Consider the following 22,617-nt stretch of genomic DNA (forward strand, 5'->3'; position numbering starts at 1 on the left):
GAGGTAGGTCGCCCTCTTGCTATTTTGAGATGGGCTATAATCACCACCCCAGTGATCACCAAGCCAGCGAGCTGCCTTGGCTCGCAGCACCCTTGAACCCCACACCATGCCTCATCTCAGCACCACAGTGCCCTGGCCTTCTCATGGAGAGCAAATGTGGGTGCATGGTTGCACCCCTCCTCTCCCACACCAGGTCCTCCTGTCCCCATCCCCAGCACTGAGAGCACACACAGATCTTCAAGGGAGGTTCAAGACTTTACTCCTTTAATGTGCAATAAAAAAGGCAACCCTCCTGAGCTTGACAAGAAACCCCACAAGCAGGAGCCCGATGCCTGGCATCCTCCTCCCTGGCTGCCTTTATCATGGGCCAGCATGTGTGGGTTACTCAGAAAGGTTCTCCTCCCCACGAGCAAAGGAGCTCTTGGCTGCTGCAGGGCTGCTTTGCTGGCATGAGATGACTGATGTCTCACTTCACCTCTGTGCCCACCAGCTGAACAAGCGATCCCAGCAACAACATGGTGTTACAGTGTCGATGGAAGGGCCTCCTGCTTTAGGGAGCAGCACACACAGCTACCCTAAGGGAGTCTATAGCACTGGCCAGTTCAGAGGCTCAGTGAGACCCCCACACCATAGCATGATGTGGTGGAAGGCATCAGTGAATGTGAGAGAGGGAGGTGGGATCTCACTGGGGAAAGAGGGGAGAAAAGTATAATAATGGGAGAATTAAATTAACTGCAAAGAGTTTGCTGAAGGCACATCCTACCCCGTAGCAGACAGCCCCTTCAGACAGCAGACAGCCTGGGGTACCGCTCACAGCTCAAGCCTCGTGTGCAGCGAGGGCTTTGGTAACTGGCTGTCATGCAACAGAAACATTCAAGCTGTGGGCAGGATTATGGGTAAAATAATGGAGAGGAGGAGGAGGAGAGGAAGAGATGGGGTTGTAAGTGAGAAGGTGTTGCCTACCACAAGCACTTGTGCAAGAGAGACTAGAGCGACAGGGCCCCTCTAACATTAGTGTTCCTCCTCTGCCACCTGTAATGCTTTGCATCCCTATGCTTTCCTGTTCTAACACTGTTAGGCAGGAGGGTGGAGGGACGGGGTGAGGAAAGAGGCAGGCAGGAATGATCTCAGCCTCTCCTGCTTCTTGGGCAAGAGCTCTATCTACCCCCCTGGAGAGGAGGATGGGCAGCTTCTTCGGCTTTGCCCACACTGTACCAAAAGAAAAGCCCGCTGAACTCCCACACTCTGTAGCAGCTTTGAAAACCCCCTTCACAAGTACATTGTGTGACATCCCTAAACACAATAAAGATTATCTGAAATCTTAAAGCAGCTTACAAATAAAAACAACTCAAAGGGAAAACAGGAAGAGAGTGGAGGAAGGGGACAGAATCCTTCCCCTGCTGGCCCCTGGTCAGAGGCAAGCAAAACAGCACACACAGCCTCTTGCTCCACAGCACACCAGTCCATAGCATTCACAAGGCAAACATAGCATCATCTTCCTTTGCTTGCTTTCGATGATGGCTGGCAGCAGGAGGGGAGACGGATGTCCCTGCTGAGGAGCTGGACAATGTGGGCAGCCGGTCCGCAACTTTTGCTCGCTCTTCCAGGAACTTGTCAAACTCTGGGCAAGAGAAGAGCAGAGCATTAGAAAGGAGGGAGGTTTGTGGATGAATCAAGGTGCTGCCAGGAACAGCTGGAGAAAGGGGTTGGCTTGTAAGTATTACCTTCACTGGTGACACCTTTTGCATCCTCTGACTCTCCCTAGGGAAAGAGGAAAGGGCATGGTTAGAAGTAAGGTAGACAGAGGCATCTGCATGGAGAGAGACAGCACAGTGATCCCCCTAGTTCTGCAGTACAGAGTGTTAGAGTGGCTTTGAGCCTCATTCATTCACTAGCTATGCCTCCCAGAAGGCTAACTGTACTGGTGTGGAATCCCAAACCCTATGTCCCTGGCCTTTCCCCCCCTGCTCCCTCTGAGCTGATCAGCAGTGCCAGCACTGTTGTACAGTGCCTAAAATCCAGCCCTGCAGACAACTCTGGCAAGACTGCTGGCTCCAGGGCAGCAGCCCCTGACTTACCACATCAGTGGAGAGCCACTTTTCTATGTCTTCCATGAAATTGGCTTGGGGAACCGGCACCTAGGACAGAAGGAAAAAAGAGCTATGAGGCCAAGAAAAGAGGGGATGTTCCAGGAAACCCACCCTGCAAAAAGAAAGCCCAACTCAAAAGCTAACCTTGTTCCACTGTTCAGTCTGCTGAGGCCCTTCCCATTCCAGCCAGTGCCAATGCAAAGCTCTCCCAGCTACCAATGCCACCGCTCACCTGCTTCCTCTGCCTCATCCACACCCAAATACAGCTTTCAGAATACATGCCAGTAAAAGCATCTGGGGTTTGGTGGTTGACTCTGGGGTATTAGGACTGGAGCAGGCTTCCCATTTTGGTGAGGACCCATTAGGTGGAAGTCAGCTGCTTGTGTTAGGCAGACAGAGAACAAGAGGTGTGCTTTTTCCCACACCTCTTCCCTTCTACAAACCAGTGACAGGCTGGTATCAAAGTCTGTGAAGCTGAAGATACTGGATGTGCCAGGTCTGGCACACAATAAGGGGGAAAGACATCTGCCAAGAAGCGATTCCCATGGAGCACAGCAAAGAGACACCTTCCCAGTGGACAGAGATAACCTTGGAAAAAAGTCTGATACCAAACCCCAGATCCTTTTTCCAGCCACAAGCTCCTGAACAAAGCTGAGCAAGGAGCATCTCCTCGATAGAGGCTCCACAAGCAGAAGCGTGAGAGAGTGTTTGTGGGTAGTTATTTATTAGTGTCCCAGCATATATAGCTCCCTTGATCTCAGGAGAACAGCAAGACCAAGAAAAAGAGCAATGCCTTCTTATCAAGGACAGGCAGTTTTCCCCAAACCAGGGAGCAGATAGTTACCACAGCTGGCAGATGGATGAATGGGGATAGAAGGGGATGTGGGAGATTAGGGAAGTTTTGAATCAAACTGGCTTTTTCTACCCAGAAAGGAAGTCTTTGGGGTAGAAGTACATTCAAGACAACTGGACAGCATGTGTGGAAACTTCCTAAAGCAGACATCAGTTTGGGCAGTGCCCATTTCAGGAAGACAGGCTAATAAGTTTCAGAACTGGGAGTGTGTCACATAATTGCAGGAATTCCTGCTGCCGAAAGACCGAATCCAACAGCCCGAAGGCTCTAACAATTTAGAGGAGGAGGCCTTGAACAGGGTAAAAGCCAGAATGTTTTCCTCCAAATGGGGCAGCTCATGCTGAGCAGGAGAGGATGCAAGGGGAATGAATGGCAGCATGATGCCACCAGCTTCCTCAGGATGCCACCAGCTACTGCCTCTGCCCCAGACACCCACCTCAAAACAGGCCATCCTCTAACTCAGAGTGACACATGCTCTCTTGGCCTCAGAGCTCCTATGCTTTTTTCTTATGTTTCCTTGAGGAAGGACTGAAACTCTGCCTGCTTCCTTCCCAACCCTGGTCTCCATTACTGGCCCAGACCAGGGTTGCTCCATTTCAGTGTGCAGCCTCTGCTGATGTTTGCTGTGCATCCTCATGTGCTGTGCCAGTGCCACTTCTAGTTGAGCAGCCCCAGCTTCCTTCCTCCTTCCTCCCTGCTGGCACTCCATGATCTCACCATTCCTTGCCGCATCATCCACTTAGTCAGCTGGGCTCCATCACTAGAGGCACCAGACTCCCCCTGCTTGAGAGACAGTCTGCACTGAAAGCTGCTATTGCAGAAGGTGAGGGAGAGGGAAGGCGGTCGGTTTAGGGTAGGGGAAAGAACACACTAGTGCTGGTGGCCTACTTCTCTGTTTGCAGAGAGAAGGCAACTGGACTTGGAAACCTGCTGAAGTGAGGCAAAACATACATTTCCAGGTGGGAATTTCCCTGCAGATATAAGGAGGCCATCCTGTTCCTGGCTAAGTCAACCCCAGACTTTCCATAGTTCTCCACCTCTGGGGTTTAAAGAATGAGGCATATAGCCCAGGTAGGAAATGCAGGTTGGTATAGACTGGGAGTCAGTTCTAGTATCAGTCAGTATAACATCAGTCAAGTTAAAACACTTGAAATTTTCCAAACAGACAGCACATTTATTGCATTGGTGAGCAAGGAGAATACTTTTATTTCCAGTAGTGCACTAAAAGCTCTGTGGCCACTTACCGTTCCTGTGTTCTGCTGCCGGGCATCCAGGGCACCAGCGAGTCCTTTGGAGGCTTGGGGATCTTCGTACTTTACCCTGAAAGCATGAAGTTAGATAACACACAGGCTGATAAGATGCCTGAGAGTGAAGAGCAGGAACTCCTAAACATATATTCAGTGCTTCTGACTGCACAACCTTTCACCTCTCATCATTCTGCTCCCAAGAGCTTCTAGAAAGGTGTGCAAAACCCCTACCAGAGTTGTAGCCCATCGCAAAACAGACTAAGCTACTCAGTGTAATATCACAGTGGGATACCACGGGACAGCCCTGGCACGTGACAGGAGGACGACAAGGCAACATATGAAAACAACCACCCAACAGACTAAACCACAGACTTACAGAGCTAGGTGCATCAGTCATGACACTCATCTTCTCTGGGGTTGACTACAGAAGAGAGATAACTAACACAGACTGACCAGAATATTACAGCTACTTTAGAAAGGATTATAGCAACAAGCCCCTACATACTTGCCTACCTTCACAGACACAAACACAGCTCAAAAACATTTCTTTAACTGATACTACTCAAGAACTCACTGGTCTATGCTACCTACATCGGAGGTGAGACTGGATGATCAGAAGAGCCTAGTGTTGCTCCAGTCTCCAAATGCACTGTTACAGCAACCCTCTTCCACACACAGGCATAATCTCCCCCATCCCATTTCTATGTCCCCTTTAGGCTCCATCACACATGCTAACACCACACGTCACCATTTGATCCAAGCAGAGTGGAGAAAACAGTCTGTCCATGCTGGGAGAATGAAGCCTCTCCCAGAAACTCTCCGCAGGTCTCCTCTGCAGCTGCTCCCAGGCCCCTTTCTGCAGATCCAGCAGACCATCAAGTGGAGCTGTTTCTGTTGGGAGCCAGGGGATTGGGCCACCGGCGCTCAAACTTCTCAAAGAAGTGCTCATCAGTGAAGGGGCCACTGTGCACAATGGCATCAAGGATGAAGTACAACGCTGCTATCATGCCACTGATGAGGAAGAATGGCAGGAAAGGCTTGAGGTGATTCAAGAACTGCTTTGCCGAGACACACATGAAGCATAGGGTGGGTCAGGAACAAACCCCAGCAGCCCTGCCTGTGTCTTCTGCCAGCACGTCCCGTTTGGGAACAGCAGGGCAATGGTCTGTTCAGATGCACTGAGAGCAGAGGCTGGGGAGTGAAATGTGAATCCTGAGCCAGTAAGAGTAGAGGGTACCTGGCAGGAGTGCAAGTGCAAGCAGATGGAGGGCAGTGAGGAATAAATAGAAGATGTCTCGTTACTTGTGCAGAGATCATAACCCTCAGTCTGTTAAGGATTGCGCCACATCAGAGGGGATACGATTCCAGCCATGTCCAGATCTCCCCCAGGCTCTAGCACTGAGCTCATACTAGTGGCTCAGATTTCAGGTCCAGACTGGGTGCTGTTGTGACCACTGATTTTGTCCTAGACTTCCTCTGTCCTCAGGCAGCACACCCCACAGTAAAAGTGGTGGGGAAACCCATGGGCAAAACACATGAAGATGTGTGTCAGACAGGAGCTTCCCCATCACTTTTACCAGAAACAGTCTGAGGGAGGGGAATGAAAAAGAGACCTTAACTTGCTACTGTCCAGCTTCAGAACAAGGCACTCATGTGGACAGAGATCAGGAGCACAGGTCTTTGGGAGCTGGGGGCAGCTGTGTACCTGTGGGCTTTACTGCTTGGAAACTGAAAGAGAGCAGTGGGTGACTCTGACAGGCAAAACAGCACAAGATCAACCTCAGTCTCTTAAGCCAAAGAGACCAGACAGCACAACTCCTGTTGGTTCCTCCCAGAACAAGGATTCAGGAATCCACTCTTTGCAGCAGAGACCTCTTCAGTCATGAGTCTTCAGTTCAACAGTACTATGGAGACCCAGATCTGAGTGCTTTACACCAGGTCTAAAACATGTTATGGAAGAAGAAACGTCAGTCCCACTTACCAACAGGGAAGCTGAGGCACAGAGCAGTGCCCTGCCTTGCAAGCCACAACTGGCTGCATACTTCCTGCACTCCAGTTCAATATTCTGTCCATTAGGCTGCACTGATATTCAGCAATTCCCAAATTCAACATCAGCCGAGTCAGCACATGAGTTCAGAGACAGACAAGAAAACTCAGCCAGTCCCACTCTACACCTTAATCACCAGACACCGAGTCTCCCCAGCAGAGGCCTCCACACACAGAGAACCATTTTGTTCTCCTTGTGCGCAGGAAAAGGGGAGATGATGGCAGCATGCAGAAGGACTGGGAACACAGAGGTCATCCTACAAACCCTGTGCATCAGAAGAATGCATTTCTATTGCATCCTGCTGTCTCCCAGGAGCCGGGTCACAGCCCCAGCTGCCTGAGTGCCCTTTGCCAGAAGGCAGGACAGGACCAAGCGGGCTGCTACACTCACTCTCTGCGCTGCTCAGCCAGTGAGCTGCCACGGGTCAGGGCAAACATGTCAAACTCTTCTTCCAGCTTGCCAGAGGTGTCGAGGGAGTGCAGCCCTGCGCTTACGCTGCTCGAGCCCAGGTCTGTGGGAGAGAGAGCAGGGTGAGCAGGCAGCATAGAGCACTGAACAGGGGCCTGTGGGCTTGGAGGGTACTGGGTGGAAAGCAAGCATCAGAACTGGCTACACCGCTCTAGGCCCACTGTTCTGTATGTATATGTGTAGTCTTGTAACAGAAGCAGTTTCTTCGCCTGCTGAACAGATATTTTTAGCTTAATCTCAGGCAGCAGCAGCAATTTTCTGCACTGATGCTGAAGGCCAGATATTCCTGACCATTTAAGACAACTCAGAGGGAACTGCTCCATAACCTGTGGAAGAGAATAACCTGTGCTTCTGGGCAAGCATCTCTGAGACAGGTGAGTGGATTTTCATGACTCAGGCATCATCTGAAAAACCCTGACTTCAAAAATATCTCAGTTGGCTTTGTATAAAGTCTTGCCAATTTTCTGTAGCTGCATCCAAAGCTTTACTGAATGTGTTCACAGCTAGCAAGAGCTTCAGGCTCTATGTAGGCTCTTGGTATGTCTTGAAGAACCCTCAGGATTTCTCAGGCTTTCTAAGCAAACAACCTGTCACATCATGGGTCCTGAGCCCAAGATGCTCATGGCCGCCTTTCCCACACAACTTAGCTGCTTTTCTTCTCCCAGACCTCAGCGGTCAGCCTGACACCACACAGCAAGAGAGGCAACTGCACTGCTGCTTGGCACTGCAGAGGGAGCAACTTTCTCCCCTACTCTCCTGGAAGGCCCAATACTTAGCCACAGCCTAACACTCTGTCATGACCTGCACAGCATCAGGTGGATGCTGAGACATATGCTTGTGTGCCTTGGGGCATATACAAGTTTCTTCATGAGTTTATTAGAGTCATAGAATTAGTTGACAATATATCCTGTTTCTCTAGGTTATTTTGTGAATGTGGCTAAATAATCTGGGGAGGTGATTCAAGGGCATGAAAGGATCCCCACAGCAGCACAGGAGGACGGGGGGGGAAACTGCACAGTAACTTACTCATTCCAGCCAGCTGAGAAGAGAGATTATTGGTGACTTCAGGCTGCCTCACTGCAGAAGGAGTACTGGGTCCCAGGTCAATCAAGCTGTTCTCTGGCTCATTTGGTGCCTTTGGAGAGAAAAATAAGGCAAGATGACAGAGTTTCTGAAGTTTGGACACCCTGACTCTTCAGTCCTAGCTCACTGACACTGCAGAAGGAAGCCATTCTCTACCTATCAGAAGATACCAGTTGTGAAGCCTCTCCTTGTGTAAAGGGGAACAGTGATCAGAGAGAATGGGCTAGGAATAGTGTCCCAGGGCAGAGTATGCCATGGTAGCCAGCCTCCCAGCTCTGCTGGATTCCAGAAAGTGGGGTAGATGCTTGCTGATTCGAAGGGCAGGACAATGCTCAGAGGACAAAGGGAGGTTCATATGGGAATTGGTCTTCCCAATGTTCAACACCGGAAAATCATAACTGCTGCTGATCTGCTCTTGCTCTTCAGGTGAGAGGAAGGCTCCCAGTGTTAGGGAGGGAGAGGCCTGAAGTGGGAACGGGAGTGTCCTGCACACCAGCATGGCCTGGTCCAGCTGGGCTGGGAGAGAACAAGAGCAGACTGAACTTTTCTCCAATTCAGCAGGACACGGCCCGACCTGCAAGATGCAAACTGCGCTGCACAGAGGGGCAGTTGCTCCAAGTTACCTTTACCGGCTGTCCTGTCCGAAGGCGCTCGAACCTGCAAGAAAGATGACAGGATGTGTTTCAGTAGCATCTGCTTATTCACCCCCAACCAAAGAGATTTCTCATAAAGGCTTGGCACAGCTTGCCTTTTCCTACATACTAGGAAAGGGAGACAATGCCTTAGGGCCCAATTCTCCCCTAAGACCAAAGACACCATAACAAGGCCCTCGGAGTTGGTATCCCCTGAGAGATGGTGTGAGGAAACTTCTGTGATCCTCCAGAGCTACTTTTAACCAAAACGGCTGAAACCCAGCTCTCCATCCAGACACAGGGACTAACTTCTCCAGACTCCATCCTAGCTTAACAGACGGGTTTGATGAAATGGAAATAAAAAGAAAGGAGTGCTGATCCTCACCTGGAAAAGTCCTGTTTGTCCCTATCTGCCCTATCCCTAACTGCTCTTTCCAGGCAGTTCCTTCCTTCTTCTCTGTTATGCTACAAGGACATCTTTATATTCCACCAGTAACTTACACAGCAGTTTTGAAGGGATAGGAATAAATCAGAAAAACTGGCTTTGTTCTCAAAGACAGATGATACAGATTGATACATCTTGAGTATTACACTCATGGGCAGATGAAAAGGGTGGGATAGAAGGCCATCAAAGGGGAGTACACTCTTGTGGAAGATCAAAGCAGAGAAAGGAAGAGAGGTACCTTTCATGGCGTAGAAACATGTTGTTGAGGTTGTCGTTGATGAGGAGCAGCTCCTCAGTGAGTTGTTCATGCAGGACACGGGGAATCAGCTCCAGAACACGCAGCTGCATGGCTCTGCACGTCCGATTCAGCTCCTGCTCACAGCAAGGAGAAGTTACCACAACGGTCAAGCTAAGGCTGAACACTCACAGGTTTGGAAGCCTGACTGGGACAGAGCCCAAAAGCTACTGGGGTCTATCAGCAAGTGTTGATGGGCAACAGGTACTGGTGTGAGATGTAAACTGAATTTAAGCTTTACAGATCATAACTGTATGCTTCTTGTGTAACACTTCACTCAGAAAGAAAAGCCAGTAGGAACTACAAATCCCCATATGAGATGATTCTAGCCTCGATAGTGTGACTTCCCTTGGCTGTTAAAACTCCACCTTCCCCATTTCTCCCTTATCCCATCATTCCCTGATAAGCCCAACACTAAACTCTCCAGTTATTCCCCACGCCTACCATGTGTCACTCCTCAGTCCATCCAGTCAGTGCTAAATCAAGCTGCATGTGCCAGCCCTCCACCCTGCCGGTGTTCACAGTATCACAGTATCACAGTATGTTAGAGATTGGAAGGGACCTCAAAAGATCATCTAGTCCAATCCCCCTGCCGGAGCAGGAACACCTAGATAAGGTTACACAGGAACGTGTCCAGGCGGGTTTTGAATGTCTCCAAAAGGAGATCCACACCTCCCTGGGCAGCCGGTTCCAGTGTTCTGTCACCCTCACTAGAAGAAGTTTCTTCTCAAGTTTAAGTGGAACCTCTTGTGTTCCAGTTTGTACCCATTCCCCTTGTCCTATCATTGTTTGCCACTAGAAGAGCCTGGCTCCATCCTCGTGACACTCCCCCTTTATATATTTATATACACTAATAAGGTCACCTCTCAATCTCCTCTTCTCCAAACTATAGAGACCCAGCTCCCTCAGTCTTTCCTCATAAGGGAGATGCTCCACTCCCTTAATCATCTTAGTTGCCCTGTGCTGGACTCTCTCCAGCAGGTCCCTGTCCTTCTTAAACTGAGGGGCCCAGAACTGGACACAATATTCCAGATGCGGTCTCACCAGGGCAGAGTAGAGGGGAAGGAGGACCTCTCTCGACCTACTAAGCACCCCCCTTCTAATACACACCAGGATGCCATTGGCCTTCTTGGCCACAAGGGCACAGTGTTCCTTACCTGCAGCAGCTCCAGGTCAGAAGGCTCAGCCTGGGTGGGCACCAGCTCCGTCAACATCTCTGACATGACCTTCATGTTCCCATTCACCACTTCCAGCTCACTGCGCAGCTTCCCAACCTGCAAAAGGGAGGGCAAATGACAGCTCTGCCTGAGAAGACAAGGAAGATAGCTAAGGAAGCTCTGAATGGCAGTGCACCGCTTGTGTGCATGTGTTCACAGAACCAAGCAGCCACTGGAGAGCTCTTTTGTTACTATTAAGTTTAGCTCTCAGGAGCTCCCGGCAGAAGGAAGCTCCATTACTTACCATCAAGTTCATTTGCTAGTTACGGATGTCAAGCCCTCACCTGAGATCTTTGGGCACTAGCCTAACCTTGATTTTTAATAACCATCACAGGCTGCTGTTATGATTCAAATTTCTCCCCAGCTAGCACCTCCTGTGTGGCAGGCACTCAAATAATTTCATTTCCAAAACAGCGTAAAAGGTGAAAGGGAGAAAGGTATTCCCATTCAAAAGGCAAGCCTTGGCCAAGTGTGCAGTTGAAGCTTTATCCCTCTGGTTTCACAAGCTACTAATTGAGTGTCTTGAGAATGGTTTCTACCCTCTGTTCTGTAGCGTACCGACAGCTGGAGGTTTGAAGTCATATGAAGTCAGGGTGAGGATGAAGAAAAGAAGATGGGAAACAAGTGAGAAAGCCCTGGCCTTTGGAAACCACACAGCCAGACAGGGTTCATTCCTATTAAGTCAGCAGTGAGGCAAGAGAAAGATGATAAGGAGGCATCTACTGAACAAGCTTTTGCTACACAGCACTACAAAGACCTCACTCAAAACCTCTGTGTCTCAATTCCTCACTTCCCTGTAGACAGATCTTCCTCCTACCTCCCAGCAACCCTGCCTTAGGAAAATATAACCCCTCAGTGTTTGTGGCATCCCAGCTCATCACTGTGGCCACAACAGAGCTCTGGGGAGCTCTTGAGGGACTATGCTTTAGAGGAATGGCTCCTTGAGGGCAGAGGCTGAGGAATGACCAAGACGAGTGTTTATGAAACAGCCCCCAAATGCAGTAGTCGTCAACAACACCATGGGGATTGTGTCCAACTCACCTGCTCTGGTGTGGGGGTGATGGGCGCATCACTGGATGTGCTTCTCCCGGCGGGCAGGGTGACAGGATGGAGGATGGACTCTATCTGCTGAGGGGAGTTGACCACAGGGGAGTTCTGTCCAGACTGGGAGTCAGAGCTATACACAGTCTACACACAGAGGTAGGAAAAGTCACAGGGAAATTTTAGACACTCATAGCTGATAGGACAGTGGAATTAGTAGAGAAATGTTGATGGCAACTCCCCACCTGCTTTCAAAAAGTCTCTCAACAAAGAGGCTGTCCTGAAGCTTCTCACTCCCCAAAAGCCCTCTGAATGCAAGTTCTAGTTCCTGAAGTCCCCCTTATAGATCCAGAATAACAGCTGCCCTACACCCTTCTCTTCAGCAATGTTCCCATACCCTCTGCGGTGTGTGGATGGGTGACAGCATGTCCAGATCAGTCATGGGAAACTCCAGGCCTTTCCGTCTCAGGTCTTCATACACAGCAACGACACCAGTCAAGTCTGGTGAGCTGCGGAAGGCGTCTGCCCAGGACTAGGGAGAAGGAGACAGTACAGCCCAATATGATTTATAGGAGTCTTCTGTACAAACCCCTAAAGACAAACACTGTCTGAACTGGCACAGATACTCATGCTTCTTGTCTCACCTGGATGAGGGTCAGCACCTTGTCATGCACTATGGCAGGTGGATTGTTCTTCGGCAGGATTGTTCTTACCAGGACACCTTCTACAAAGTCCTGGCTGGACACAAGGACATGGAAGCGATGGCCACAGTTTTTGACACATGTCTCCAGGACCTTCAAAAGCAATGAAGCATTAACTATAGACTTCTCTATATGTATGCGTGTTTGCCTTGGTTTTAGGCACCTGTGTCTTTTCCAGCAGCATACCAGAGAGGCGAGAAAGAGCCCTGACCACTCACCGTCAATGCCAGCATAACTTCATGGAAGTTCTTATTCCCTACAATTCTCTTCTTAATGGCTCGGAAGGCATCTTTGGGCCTGAAGGAGAAATCAAAGAAAGATCATCAGAAGGCTGAGACCCACCTACAGAGAGGCAAAGCAAAACAGCCACTGGCTCTGGATGACCCATACTCAGGAGGGGACCTTCCCCACTATGTTTTCAGGACAGCCTGAAGCAATGGCTGGCAAAGCAGCTTCTGCCCATGGTTCTGCAAGAGGGGGGTCTTGCTAATGAGTGCTCTTACTGAAATTGGAGGCCTCTGTGCTGATGTCTGCAACAATTCAGGATGTTGAGGAGGCCAGGAGTGTTGGCCAGTGGGACAGCCATGATGCCAGGAGAGTACAGCTCTGTTATCAGGTACTCAAGACTGAAACACCAAGTGGCCATACCTTGGGACTGGGAACTGTGGACAGAGTCAGGTGTATTTGCACCGGAAATGAATGGAGCATGGAAAAGAATTGAGCAGAGGTGTTTGGCTTTGTTTTCATACAACTGTGAAGCTGAAAACTGGCCTTGCTAACTAGCAAGGAAATTTGCTAGTTTCCTCCTAGACAAGGGTGAACCGTACATTTTTTATTCCACATAGCACCTTCCTTTTCCAATGCTGCTCTTTACATCTCCACTGTGACAAGAAACAGGCCCCCTTGAATTCACTGGCAAATCCAGACCTAACGAGTCTGGCAGAATTCTGAATATCTTTCCATAGGGAAAGGGGGACAAGGCCTCCCACACACACTTTGCATATGTCTGAGTGACTGTACATGGAAGTACCTGAGAAGTGAACCCCAACAGGACTTGCACACTCAGAAGACTGAATAGCAGCCTGAGATTTTCCTCTCTCCTCAGTCACCAGCCTGCAGAGTTTTACATTCCCACAGGAAAGAAAGAGAGGGCTATGAAGGAGGAATGAACTGAAGTGGAAGAATTGCACATACGCCTTCGGAAGATGTGAGGCAGCCTGGCTTGAGCTGAGGTTTTCCTGGGGATCCTGATGGACTGTTTGAATGGCTCCCAGCTCTCACAAAGATAATGGGGAAGTATCTGCTGTGACAGCTTTGCTGTCTCTCTGGGTCTCCCAGCAGAATCTTGTCTAAGGGACTGTTGAGAAAGCTAGCTTATTACCTCCACCAGTGCATGCTGCCACTGCAGTCTAGGGATGCAATGCTACAGGGTGTGCTGGGACCTGCTGCTGGATGTGCACCAGCTCCCTTACCCTTCTTCAGTCTCGTTAATGATGTCGCAGATCTCCATGTTGAGAGCCCAGTCCTCGCTCCGCAGGGACCCATCGGTAGCTCTCTCTGGAAAACAGAAACCAAGACAGAGCAAGGCTGAGAGCAGCGCTGGCACTCACAGGCTGCTCTTCATCTGTTGGAATACCCCAGAGCACAGCCTCCCTCTCCCTGGCTTCCATCACAAGAGGCAAGGAGGTGAATGCAGCTGCAAAGTCCGGGTCACTAAGTGCTCCCCACTAGGTGTCCCCACCGCAAAGCACATCCAGGCCAGCGTTGGCAAGGGTGGCTGCTCAATTTAGCCCATGCCACTCATGCTACCAACCCACAAACGCACACTCTGTAATCTCTGGTGTCCCACACGTGAAGGGAAGGGGCTCAGCATGGCTTCAGCTCCACAAATGGAGAAAGGGGGCTTATTGGTTTTGTTGCTGCAGGGCCAGAAACTGTGAGTTTAGTCAGCTTACACTGACACATATCTAATGCCAATGGCACCACTCTTACTTTGCACCAAATTAGGGAGACAAAAGAAATCAACCCCCTTATTTGTACATGGGCCCTACAAAACCAAGCAAGCAAACATAAACAGCCAAAGCAGGGCTGCCTCTTGTTTCACATTTACGCCTCCCCCCTGAACTTCTGGCCTCTGGGGATTATGGACACAAGTGGACCGCAGGCTGATGTTGAAGCAATACTGTTTCAGCTTTGATTGTGTCCCCTTTAATTAGGAATTCCTCAGTCAGCCCTGATGTTATTCAAGGCAGAGATTTGGGAAATGAGCAGCTATTACTGAGAGCACCAGCGTCTCCACCCTATAATCAGGATGCCTTGGCCCCAGCTGCACTGACTGATGCCTTCAGGGGCACCACCAGAGGCTGGGGGAAAGAACCGCCAGTGGAGGAGGCAGGGCCCAGGCACTCTCCAGACCACTGGGAAACACAGGCACGCAGCAGATGGCAAACAGAGGACAAGAACCGTCCTTCACAGCTCTCCCATCCTACAAAATGCCTGACCTAGCACTGGGGCAAGAGAATTAGAACTAGCCAGACCGGTTTAGCACCTACCAGGTACTCTTCCAAGGAGCTCAGACTCAACAAGGTACTTAGAGAAGTGCCTGCATTTCCAGAACTCCTCTCCCTGCAAAACCTGGAGCTGGCCCTGGCTGCTGTGGGTCTTCTACCTCTTTGGAGAGGCCCTTGCTCTGCAGAGCTGCCTTTTTGCTGCTTTTGACCAGGTAGCTAATGATCCCTTTGTGGGGATGAAATGAAATGCCCATTCACACAGTAATGGGATAGGACCAAAACACAGGAAGAAGATTTTTTTTAACTCCTGCCTGGGTAAGCACATCCATCATGTTTGGGGATGTACTGTTTTTAAGGGTCAGGCAGAGAGCTATTCACAGCCTCTTACATGTGTCCCTCCAACAGATTACACATGGCAGCGTAACTGTTACCTATCTGTCCCTTATCACAATCCAACCACCACCTTTGCTGTTGGCTGCAGAATGTATTGACTACACTGTGATTACACTGATTACATTGTGGCCACAGCCAGATGCAAGTGGGCAAACAACGGAAGGAAAGCAGCAGGATGTTCTTGAGACTCTTTCACCTTTCTCAGGGTCTGGCTACTACTGTGATATCCTAAAGGCCCCTTGATTCAGCTGACCTTTTCTCACTTTGAGTGTTAATTTTATATAGGAATCATGGCCTTTTGCAGAGCTGAGCTTCCTCAGTGAAGCATAGGAGATACCATCACATTGGGTGATGTGGTGGAAAATATATCCAGGGCAGTGGGCTATAGCGGAGCATATTTGAAGGAGGCCTACAAGGACGCCAGAGAGGGACTTTCTATCAGGGATTGTAGCGACAGGACAAGGGGTAAAGGGTTTAAACTTAAACAGGGGAAGTTCAGGTTAGGTATAAGGAGGAAGTTCTTTACTTCCTGTGGTGAGGCACTGGAATGGGTTGCCCATGGAAGTTGAAATGCTCCATCCCTGGCAGTGTTCAAGGCCAGGTTGGACAGAGCCTTGGGTGGCATGGTTTAGTGTGAGAGTCCCTGCCCATGGCAGGGGGGTGGAACTAGATGATCTCAAGGTCCTTTCCAACCCAAACTATTCTGTGTTTCTAGTCTATGCCTAGAATAATGAATGTGTGAAGTCGTTGCAACACATGGGGTTAAATATTTTCTGTCAGGGCTCCTTTGGGATCAGGACTCAATACAGTAGCAGAGCTCCAGGTTTCCTCGTGTTCTGGGATACCACATGGCCAGGGGAGGCTGATGCAGGTCAGGCTGGTCTGATGGATTTGTGAGGATCACAAAGCCACCCTTCACTTGTGCTCTCCTCTGGCATCCCCTGCTCATGACACACGTTGGTTTGAACCCCAGCCTAGCCAGAGGTTTCTCTGTACTGTTTGCTGCCTCTGGCAGTGAAGCACACAAATCAATCACGCAGGGAATGCTCTATTGAAAGGAAGTCCACATCCACTCTTCTCACCCCTGAAGGAAAACACTGCATGTTAAAGGAAAAAACTCACAATGCAGGAACAGGGGTGAGCCTGCTGGGAAGCTCTGAGCAACAGGACAAACCAAGGATGAAAGAAAACCTGCCTTTAACCATCAAGTCGTTGCTGTTCAAGTCTCCCCAACCCTCCCTGTGCTCATTTTCACCATACACAAACATGAACTGAGTCTGCAAACACCATTCCCTCACTTCCCTGTGTTTGGTGGCACTCTGTAACCTGCTCCCCACTACCCCCCCCCCCCTTGTCCTCCAAACATACCAGTCCTGCCGAGGTCAGACCACAGGTTTGCTTTAAAGGCACGAGTGCAAATAAACTGTGCATGCTCTTCACCTGGTGGCCCCTTAGGGGAAAATGGGGCTTCCTCAGAAGTGACACACACTGCCCTGCAGTTACCCTACAGCACTGTGCTCATCCTGTTACCGTCAACCCTGTTCACATGATGGTCAATTAGGAACTGCAGGAAAGCAGCAAACCTGCACAGCAGAGACTCAAAAATACAAGCTAGAAGAGCAGTATTAGGGCACATGGAAAGCAGGAGCATGTTTCAAGGACCATGAGGCATTTTCAAGGACAAAGCGCTTGAGTTTACCCAGTACAGATTAAGACCTGGCCTAGCTAGCCTTGGGAGAGCTGGAGGTAATGCCCCTTAAATCCTCCTTGCTTGCTGGCTGTCCAAGCCTACTAAGATATGTTGGCGTTTTCTCTGAAATCCTGAACTTTACCCCTTTACTAACGCCTGCAGAAGGAAGGAAACAAAGTCTATTCATTGATCACATGAAGGATCAGGGCGGCTGGCCCCGTTTCATCAGCCGTAATTAGCACATGAGCTCTCTGCCCCTCACGAAACCTGAGCCTGGGATGGCTGGGGACAGCAGCAAAGCCCTAAAAACAGTGAGCACAGGAGGCAGGGCACAGCTGCCCGCCCAGTGCTTTGCCTTGTGGGGCTCATCAGGCAGCCTCTACTTATGTGTGCAAACGAGAACTCCCTGGGGAGGAGGTTATCAGAGAGCTTATGAATGCCATCTCCCTCTAAGCCTGAAACCAAGTGGCTGTTGAATGTACAGGAGGCCCTTCCTGGGGCCACTTCAAAGCCACATTGTTTTGGCAGCCAGTGCGGCTCTCCGGGTGTGACAGCACTGGGGTTTGTCTGATTCCAGCCTGCTGCCTCACAAATTGCTCGGACCGACCCAGGACCGCTGGGGATTGTGGTACGGGTTGAACCAGAGCATCAACTCTATCCCTGCCTGGCATTTGATGCGCTCCTGCTGACTGTAACTGGGTTATAAAAGTAGAGGTGGAAGTAGAGCTGGGCACAACTGACACAGCAGGGCTGTACATTGCTTCGTGCTGAGTGAATTTCACAGCTTTGCTGCTTCTTGATCTTATTGTCTCTGCCCTTGTGGCAAGAGAGAGCTTGCTGTGGGACTGGCAATCCCACCCAGCCGTGCCTGCAGCAGCACACCGGCACTACAGTCAATAGCCTGGAGAAGTACAGGAGCTGGGAACAGAAGATCCTGTTCCCTTCGCTCCCCATCACAGATCTGAAGCACATATAACCAGCCAGGCACGTTCAGAAGCCTCTGAAGTGCTCTGCCACAGCTTATCAGAGACTGCCTGTCCCTCCTTCACATCAAGCCCTTAACCAGCATTCCCTACAGTGCTCTGTCTCACTGCCTTTCCATTCCTCAGCAAAGCACCAAGCACCTTCTCATCCATTTCAGGTATTTGAGGGCACAAGCATTTTATTGCACAAGACGGTATAGGTTCAGCACAAAGCAACACAACAGCCCTTTCTCCCAACCTTCATTCAGTTTATACTCTCCCTGGCACAAATCAGCGTCCTGTACAAAGAAGTCTCCTTCCTAAGCCTTGTGCTTTTGCTTCCCTTGAGGGAACTTCAGCACCAGCCCAGTCAGGACTCCACCACTTAGCTGTCTTGCTCCTCCAAAGACAGAGGTGACAATGTTCTTTCTAGAGAGAACAGAGATACGGCTCCAGATCTAATTAGAGGATGGTGATGGACACAGACTTGTGCTGCTGACATAGTGCTATGGGTATTTGGGTCTCTGAACTTCTCCTGCTCCTTTCCTGTGACTCAGCTCATACTCTTGAGTATCAAAACAACCCTTCAGTTGCCGCCTTTGCCCCTTATCCTCCTGACAGAGTGGTTACAGCAGACAAGGCAGTACCCTTTTGAGAAGCAGCACCCTGCAGGGACCCGTCTGGCTGTAACGAGAGCAGAGCGTTACTGACAACAATTGCTGCCCACCAGCTCCCAAGGTCCCAACTCACAGAGGGGTGCAAGGACACCTGCAAGCTGGGATCCAAATGGCTACTGGGATTTTTCTGGCATATTGTGCTGTATGCACCCCTCTTACTCACCTGTGACCCTCTCTTACCTCCTCCCTCTCTACAGACTCGACTTTTCCTGGTTCTTATGCTTAAAGCAATACCCAACCTCCTCATCTCTATGCTTACGCCGTTACTTCTCTCTCTTGCTTGCCCTCGCTCACTGAAATAACCTGTCTCTCCCTTTTGGTATTGCTGTAATTGCTAGTTATTTCAGACTTCCAGGGTCAGGAGAGAGCATTGGTGGTTTCTTCTCCATTCTCTCACTCAGAGCACCACCTTGAAATTAGACTTTCCATTCTGAAGTTTCTTTTGGCTCTTGCATGGAGATGGAGTAGATTTCCCTTTGGAGAGTGGGGGGGAAGCCAAACAATGATGCTTCAGCACTCTTTGGAAAACTTCCCACTGGCCAGAAGTACTGTGTTTAAAAAAACCCCACATACACAAAAACAAATACCAAAAATTCTCCAAACAAACAAGTCTGTATTCATCTTACTTGGGAACAGACATCATAGTCCAAAACCAGGACAGAGGCAGCTTTTGTGACTAAATCTCAGTACTGGGTGTCAGAAGTTAGAAAACCTACTCTGCAACTGACTCATTCTGTGACTGATCACTGAGATTACCTGAGCATAGGTTTCCTTGTCAGCAAAATAAATGAGACTTACTAGATTAACACTGATGAAGGAATCTGAGAACATTGCTGCAGTGTGCCACAGAGGATTGCATTTTTTGTTCCTCAGCCTTCACCTAAAGCTATTTTAGACGTCATATGCTCTATCAGGCATACATGACTTTGTCAGAGTGATTTACAAGGACACAGACAGCCCAAAGAAGAAGTGCTCTGCAAGTCTGTGATCAGGCTCATGGGTTCAACATGCAGATGTCACAGACCTACCGAACAAGTCTGGGTAAGTCATCTTTGCATCCCAAATTAAACAGGGAAGATAGCATTTATCCATGTCCCCAGGATGTTGATAAGTGATGTTCAAAGGGAGAAAAACATTCATATTTTCAGTCTCCAGTTCTTTCAAGTCTCCATACTGAGTTCCTTTCTCATGCATTGCAATTCCTCCACCCCTTTGGACTCCCATAACCTAAAGTAACCTAAATCATCAACATCTCTCTACTGTCATACCTCTGATACTAACGACTCGAAAATCCTCTCTGACAACACTCTTGACATACTTTTTTCTTCTTTTCTGTTGCTTTTTTGTTGTTGCTGTTGCTTGAAAATCCCTTCTTTAACTGAAGCAAAGCCCAGAGGGAACCCACTTGCAATCTGTATTGATCAGAAGATTCAGAGGACAAGAAGGGATCTGTGACAACTCAAGAGAACTTCAGATTGCCTCTACCCAAACACAAACGTATCTGATGCAGTCACTGAGGGAATCAAAGAGCATTCATTCTGGAAAGGGAGAGACAGCTTGGCCTGGAAAGCATGATGAAACATGTGACATTCATCTGGGGAGATGTTAAAGATCATCTGAGGTTTCTGTTACAAAAACCTTCCCTGGGGATCCTTCCCCCACCTTGCTATAGTGTGTCTCACCCACCTCTCCCAACACTAGAGAGTGGCACACCACAGTGTCCCTGACCCATCATTTGCACAGAGCTCTTGGGGAGCCTCTAAAATAAGTGACACTTATAAAAGCATTACCTAAAGCAACTGCTTGCTGCCTTTCCACCCCAGCACAGAAGCCTATTCACCATGAAGGTACACCAGAACCTACTGAATCAGGGACAAGACATTCACAATGACAGAGGTCTGCACAAGCGACAAGAAGCAAGATTAAGCAAGTGCATACATTCATATATGGCTATTGCATGACCTGGAGAGTTTAAATGGGCAACATCAAAACACCCTTCAAGCACAACTGGCATGCACTTAGACAATGGGAAGAAAGATTCTGAGTATTTTAAGCACTGCCATCTCTATTTTGAGACCTGTGTAGCTGTTGATGCTCTTGTGCTTTCTAACTATAGCATCTCTTTGCTCCACTTTCTCAGGCTGCGTCCTTCTCCTGTGTTCATCTAGCTGACCTGAGCACAGGGCCTAAGAGAGTCACAGGCTGGACTCCTGACGCTGATCCCATTGCTGGAGCTGGGAGCCCTATGAGAATGCCCGTGGCACAGGGGATGTGTGCTCCACAGAGCCAGCATTACCCACCCCTTGTCCCAGACCTCCAAGGTGGGAGGTTCAGGGTGGGCAGCCCACCCCGGGGTGCCTCCAGAGCTCATCCTGCAGGTGAGGTACACCGTTCGGGTGAGCTGCAGTGCTCCCGGCAGCCTCCAGCTCGGTGATGGCCACCACCGACCACCCTGTCACCTCAGGGAGAGCAAACCCCCTTCCCGCCTGGAATGCGACAGCAGCTCCCGCCGTGCCCCCAACAGGACCCGGTGCCTCCCGCGAAGCCCCAGGGCGGGAATGGACCCGAGCCAATCGCGGGCCTCGGCTCTACCGAGGGGGGGGGGGCGTGGTTCCAACAACGGGGCCACGGCCCCTTTAAGTGCGGAAACTTCACCTCGCCACCTCAGGACCCCCTCGTGTCCGGATTGGCTGGCGGGGCCGCCGGCGGCACCGCCTCAGGCTGCGCATCCCCTATTGGTCAGCAGCACGCGTCAGTCAGAGCAGAGCTCTCTCCTGATTGATCCACTCTCCCCTCCGTCCCGCCGCCAAGGCGGGTGCCAACGCTTCCCAGAGGAAGGGGTCCAGCGGGCGGGAGGGCGAGCGCCCCCGGGGGCACGGGCGAGGGAGTGCGGGGAGCGGGCGGAGAGGGGCGCGGGGGGCGCGGGGCTCACCGATGCGCTGCCCCACGGGCGAGCTGAAGGGGTTCCCCAGCAGAAAGTCCATCGCCGCCGCGCCGCGATCAGCTGACGCCGCCGCTGCTGCTCACGTGACCCACGCGCCAGGCCGGGGCGGGCCCCCGAGTGGGCCCCACAGTGACGCCAGGGGCCGCCGCCCGGGAGGGGCAGAGGCACGGAGCGATGCCGGGTCCCGGCACCGCCACTCGCCGGGACGGGAGGGGCCGCGGCTGCTGCGCCACGCCCCGGTGCGGAGAGGCTGTGCTGATGGGGCTAGCTTCCGTAACGCTGCGCTGGGGCGTACCGGCGCAACGGGTACGGGCTGGCAAGCGGGGCGCCGCCTTCCGCACGGAGCCACCGCCCCGCCCAAGCTGAAGCTTCAGCTGAGCGACGCCCGGCCCCGGGAAACGGAGGGGGGTGCTGGTACCTGTGCACACCACCACACACCCGCATGTTCGCTTCAGGTACCCTGTAGTGTCCTCGCCTTAACGCCGCGAACACGGGCTGAGCACGGCAGCACGGAAGGGAAAAGCCGCGGTGCTATGTGCAGTGTTTGGTGCCGGGTCTCCCTTAGGCAAGGTCCTCGTACAGCAGCAGCCCTGGAGCAGTGTTCTGACTGACCGGTGCTTCTGGAAATGGAACAGCTTGCCTGCAAACTGAGTTTAAAGAGTTTAACTTGGATGCGTTGTGCTGAGGTAAATATTAGTAACAGCTGCCAAAAACACAGTGAATGCCAGAAATGAATGACAATACTCCAAATGTTACAAAAGAAAACTATATTGTAAGTACAGTACAAAAAAAAAACAACAACAACAAACCGAAGTGTCTTTGTACAAGTATAATCTGGATCAAACAGCAAGGAAATAACAAAAATATAAAAACTAAGTCTTGCCAAAGTTTTCCCTCTAGTACCAAATACCACAAGATACAGATTATACAAAGTGTACAAATTTCAATAAAAATACAATACACCAGGGTTGTGTGTGTGTTTCGTTCGTCAAAGAGGTCTGTTGTACAGATGACACAGCTAAAGCTGATCCCCTTCTGTTCCTTAGGGAACAGGTCTGCACCTTCACCACAATGCTCTGTTGTGAAGGGCTGGAAACAGCCAGTGATTTTGTGTTGCTCCCAACAGCAGATGCTTTAGGACAGGCCTGGATCCGCAGTAGGACTGGGACTGCCTTCCTCCTGGGCCCTTCCCAATTCCGGGCTCACTGTGATTAGTCAGTCATACATTGTTAAAACATGTACGCTCTGGTGTGAAGCTTGAATTGAGAACGTGTATGGTGGTCTGAGGACCTTCTGCCTCCTCCACTGACTGAGAAAACCTA

The 22,617-nt window shown here is 50.4% G+C and overlaps 1 protein-coding gene across 5 annotated transcripts; it reads right to left on the bottom strand.

Annotated features, from left to right (window-relative positions):
- Positions 1–236: 236 nt before the first annotated feature.
- TOM1 (target of myb1 membrane trafficking protein) lies at positions 237–21,418 on the bottom strand. 5 transcript variants are annotated; one of them, XM_061371791.1, is made up of 16 exons: positions 21,284–21,418; positions 13,592–13,676; positions 12,338–12,416; positions 12,063–12,212; positions 11,816–11,950; positions 11,419–11,565; positions 10,318–10,434; positions 9,104–9,237; positions 8,412–8,445; positions 7,732–7,840; positions 6,628–6,748; positions 4,188–4,263; positions 3,661–3,723; positions 2,079–2,138; positions 1,725–1,761; positions 237–1,621 (listed from the first exon to the last, which is right to left on the bottom strand). In XM_061371791.1, exons 1-16 carry the CDS (start codon positions 21,333–21,335, stop codon positions 1,473–1,475), a joined length of 1,548 nt encoding a protein of 515 aa, XP_061227775.1. In that variant the 5' UTR covers positions 21,336–21,418; the 3' UTR covers positions 237–1,472. The 5 variants fall into 5 exon arrangements, with proteins under 5 accessions (XP_061227775.1, XP_061227774.1, XP_061227777.1 ...); XM_061371790.1 differs by having other exon boundaries at positions 3,661–3,726; XM_061371793.1 differs by lacking the exon at positions 21,284–21,418 and adding an exon at positions 16,391–16,673 and having other exon boundaries at positions 3,661–3,726.
- Positions 21,419–22,617: the final 1,199 nt, after the last annotated feature.

Source organism: Neopsephotus bourkii, unplaced genomic scaffold (genome assembly GCF_033783945.1).
Source record: "Neopsephotus bourkii isolate Nb327-2 ecotype Australia unplaced genomic scaffold, CSIRO-AGI_Nbou_v1 NB_1589, whole genome shotgun sequence".
In the NCBI taxonomy this organism is placed as follows: Eukaryota; Metazoa; Chordata; class Aves; order Psittaciformes; family Psittacidae; genus Neopsephotus; species Neopsephotus bourkii.

Coding starts and splice junctions, on each gene's coding strand:
- TOM1 (XM_061371790.1), bottom strand. CDS start 21,335: ATGGACTTTCTGCTGGGGAACCCCTTCAGCTCGCCCGTGGGGCAGCGC. Junction 7,841..8,411: donor GGACAGGACAGCCGGTAAAG/GTAACTTGGAGC, acceptor TTCTCTCCAAAG/GCACCAAATGAGCCAGAGAA. Junction 1,622..1,724: donor AAAAGGTGTCACCAGTGAAG/GTAATACTTACA, acceptor TCTCTTGCCCAG/AGTTTGACAAGTTCCTGGAA.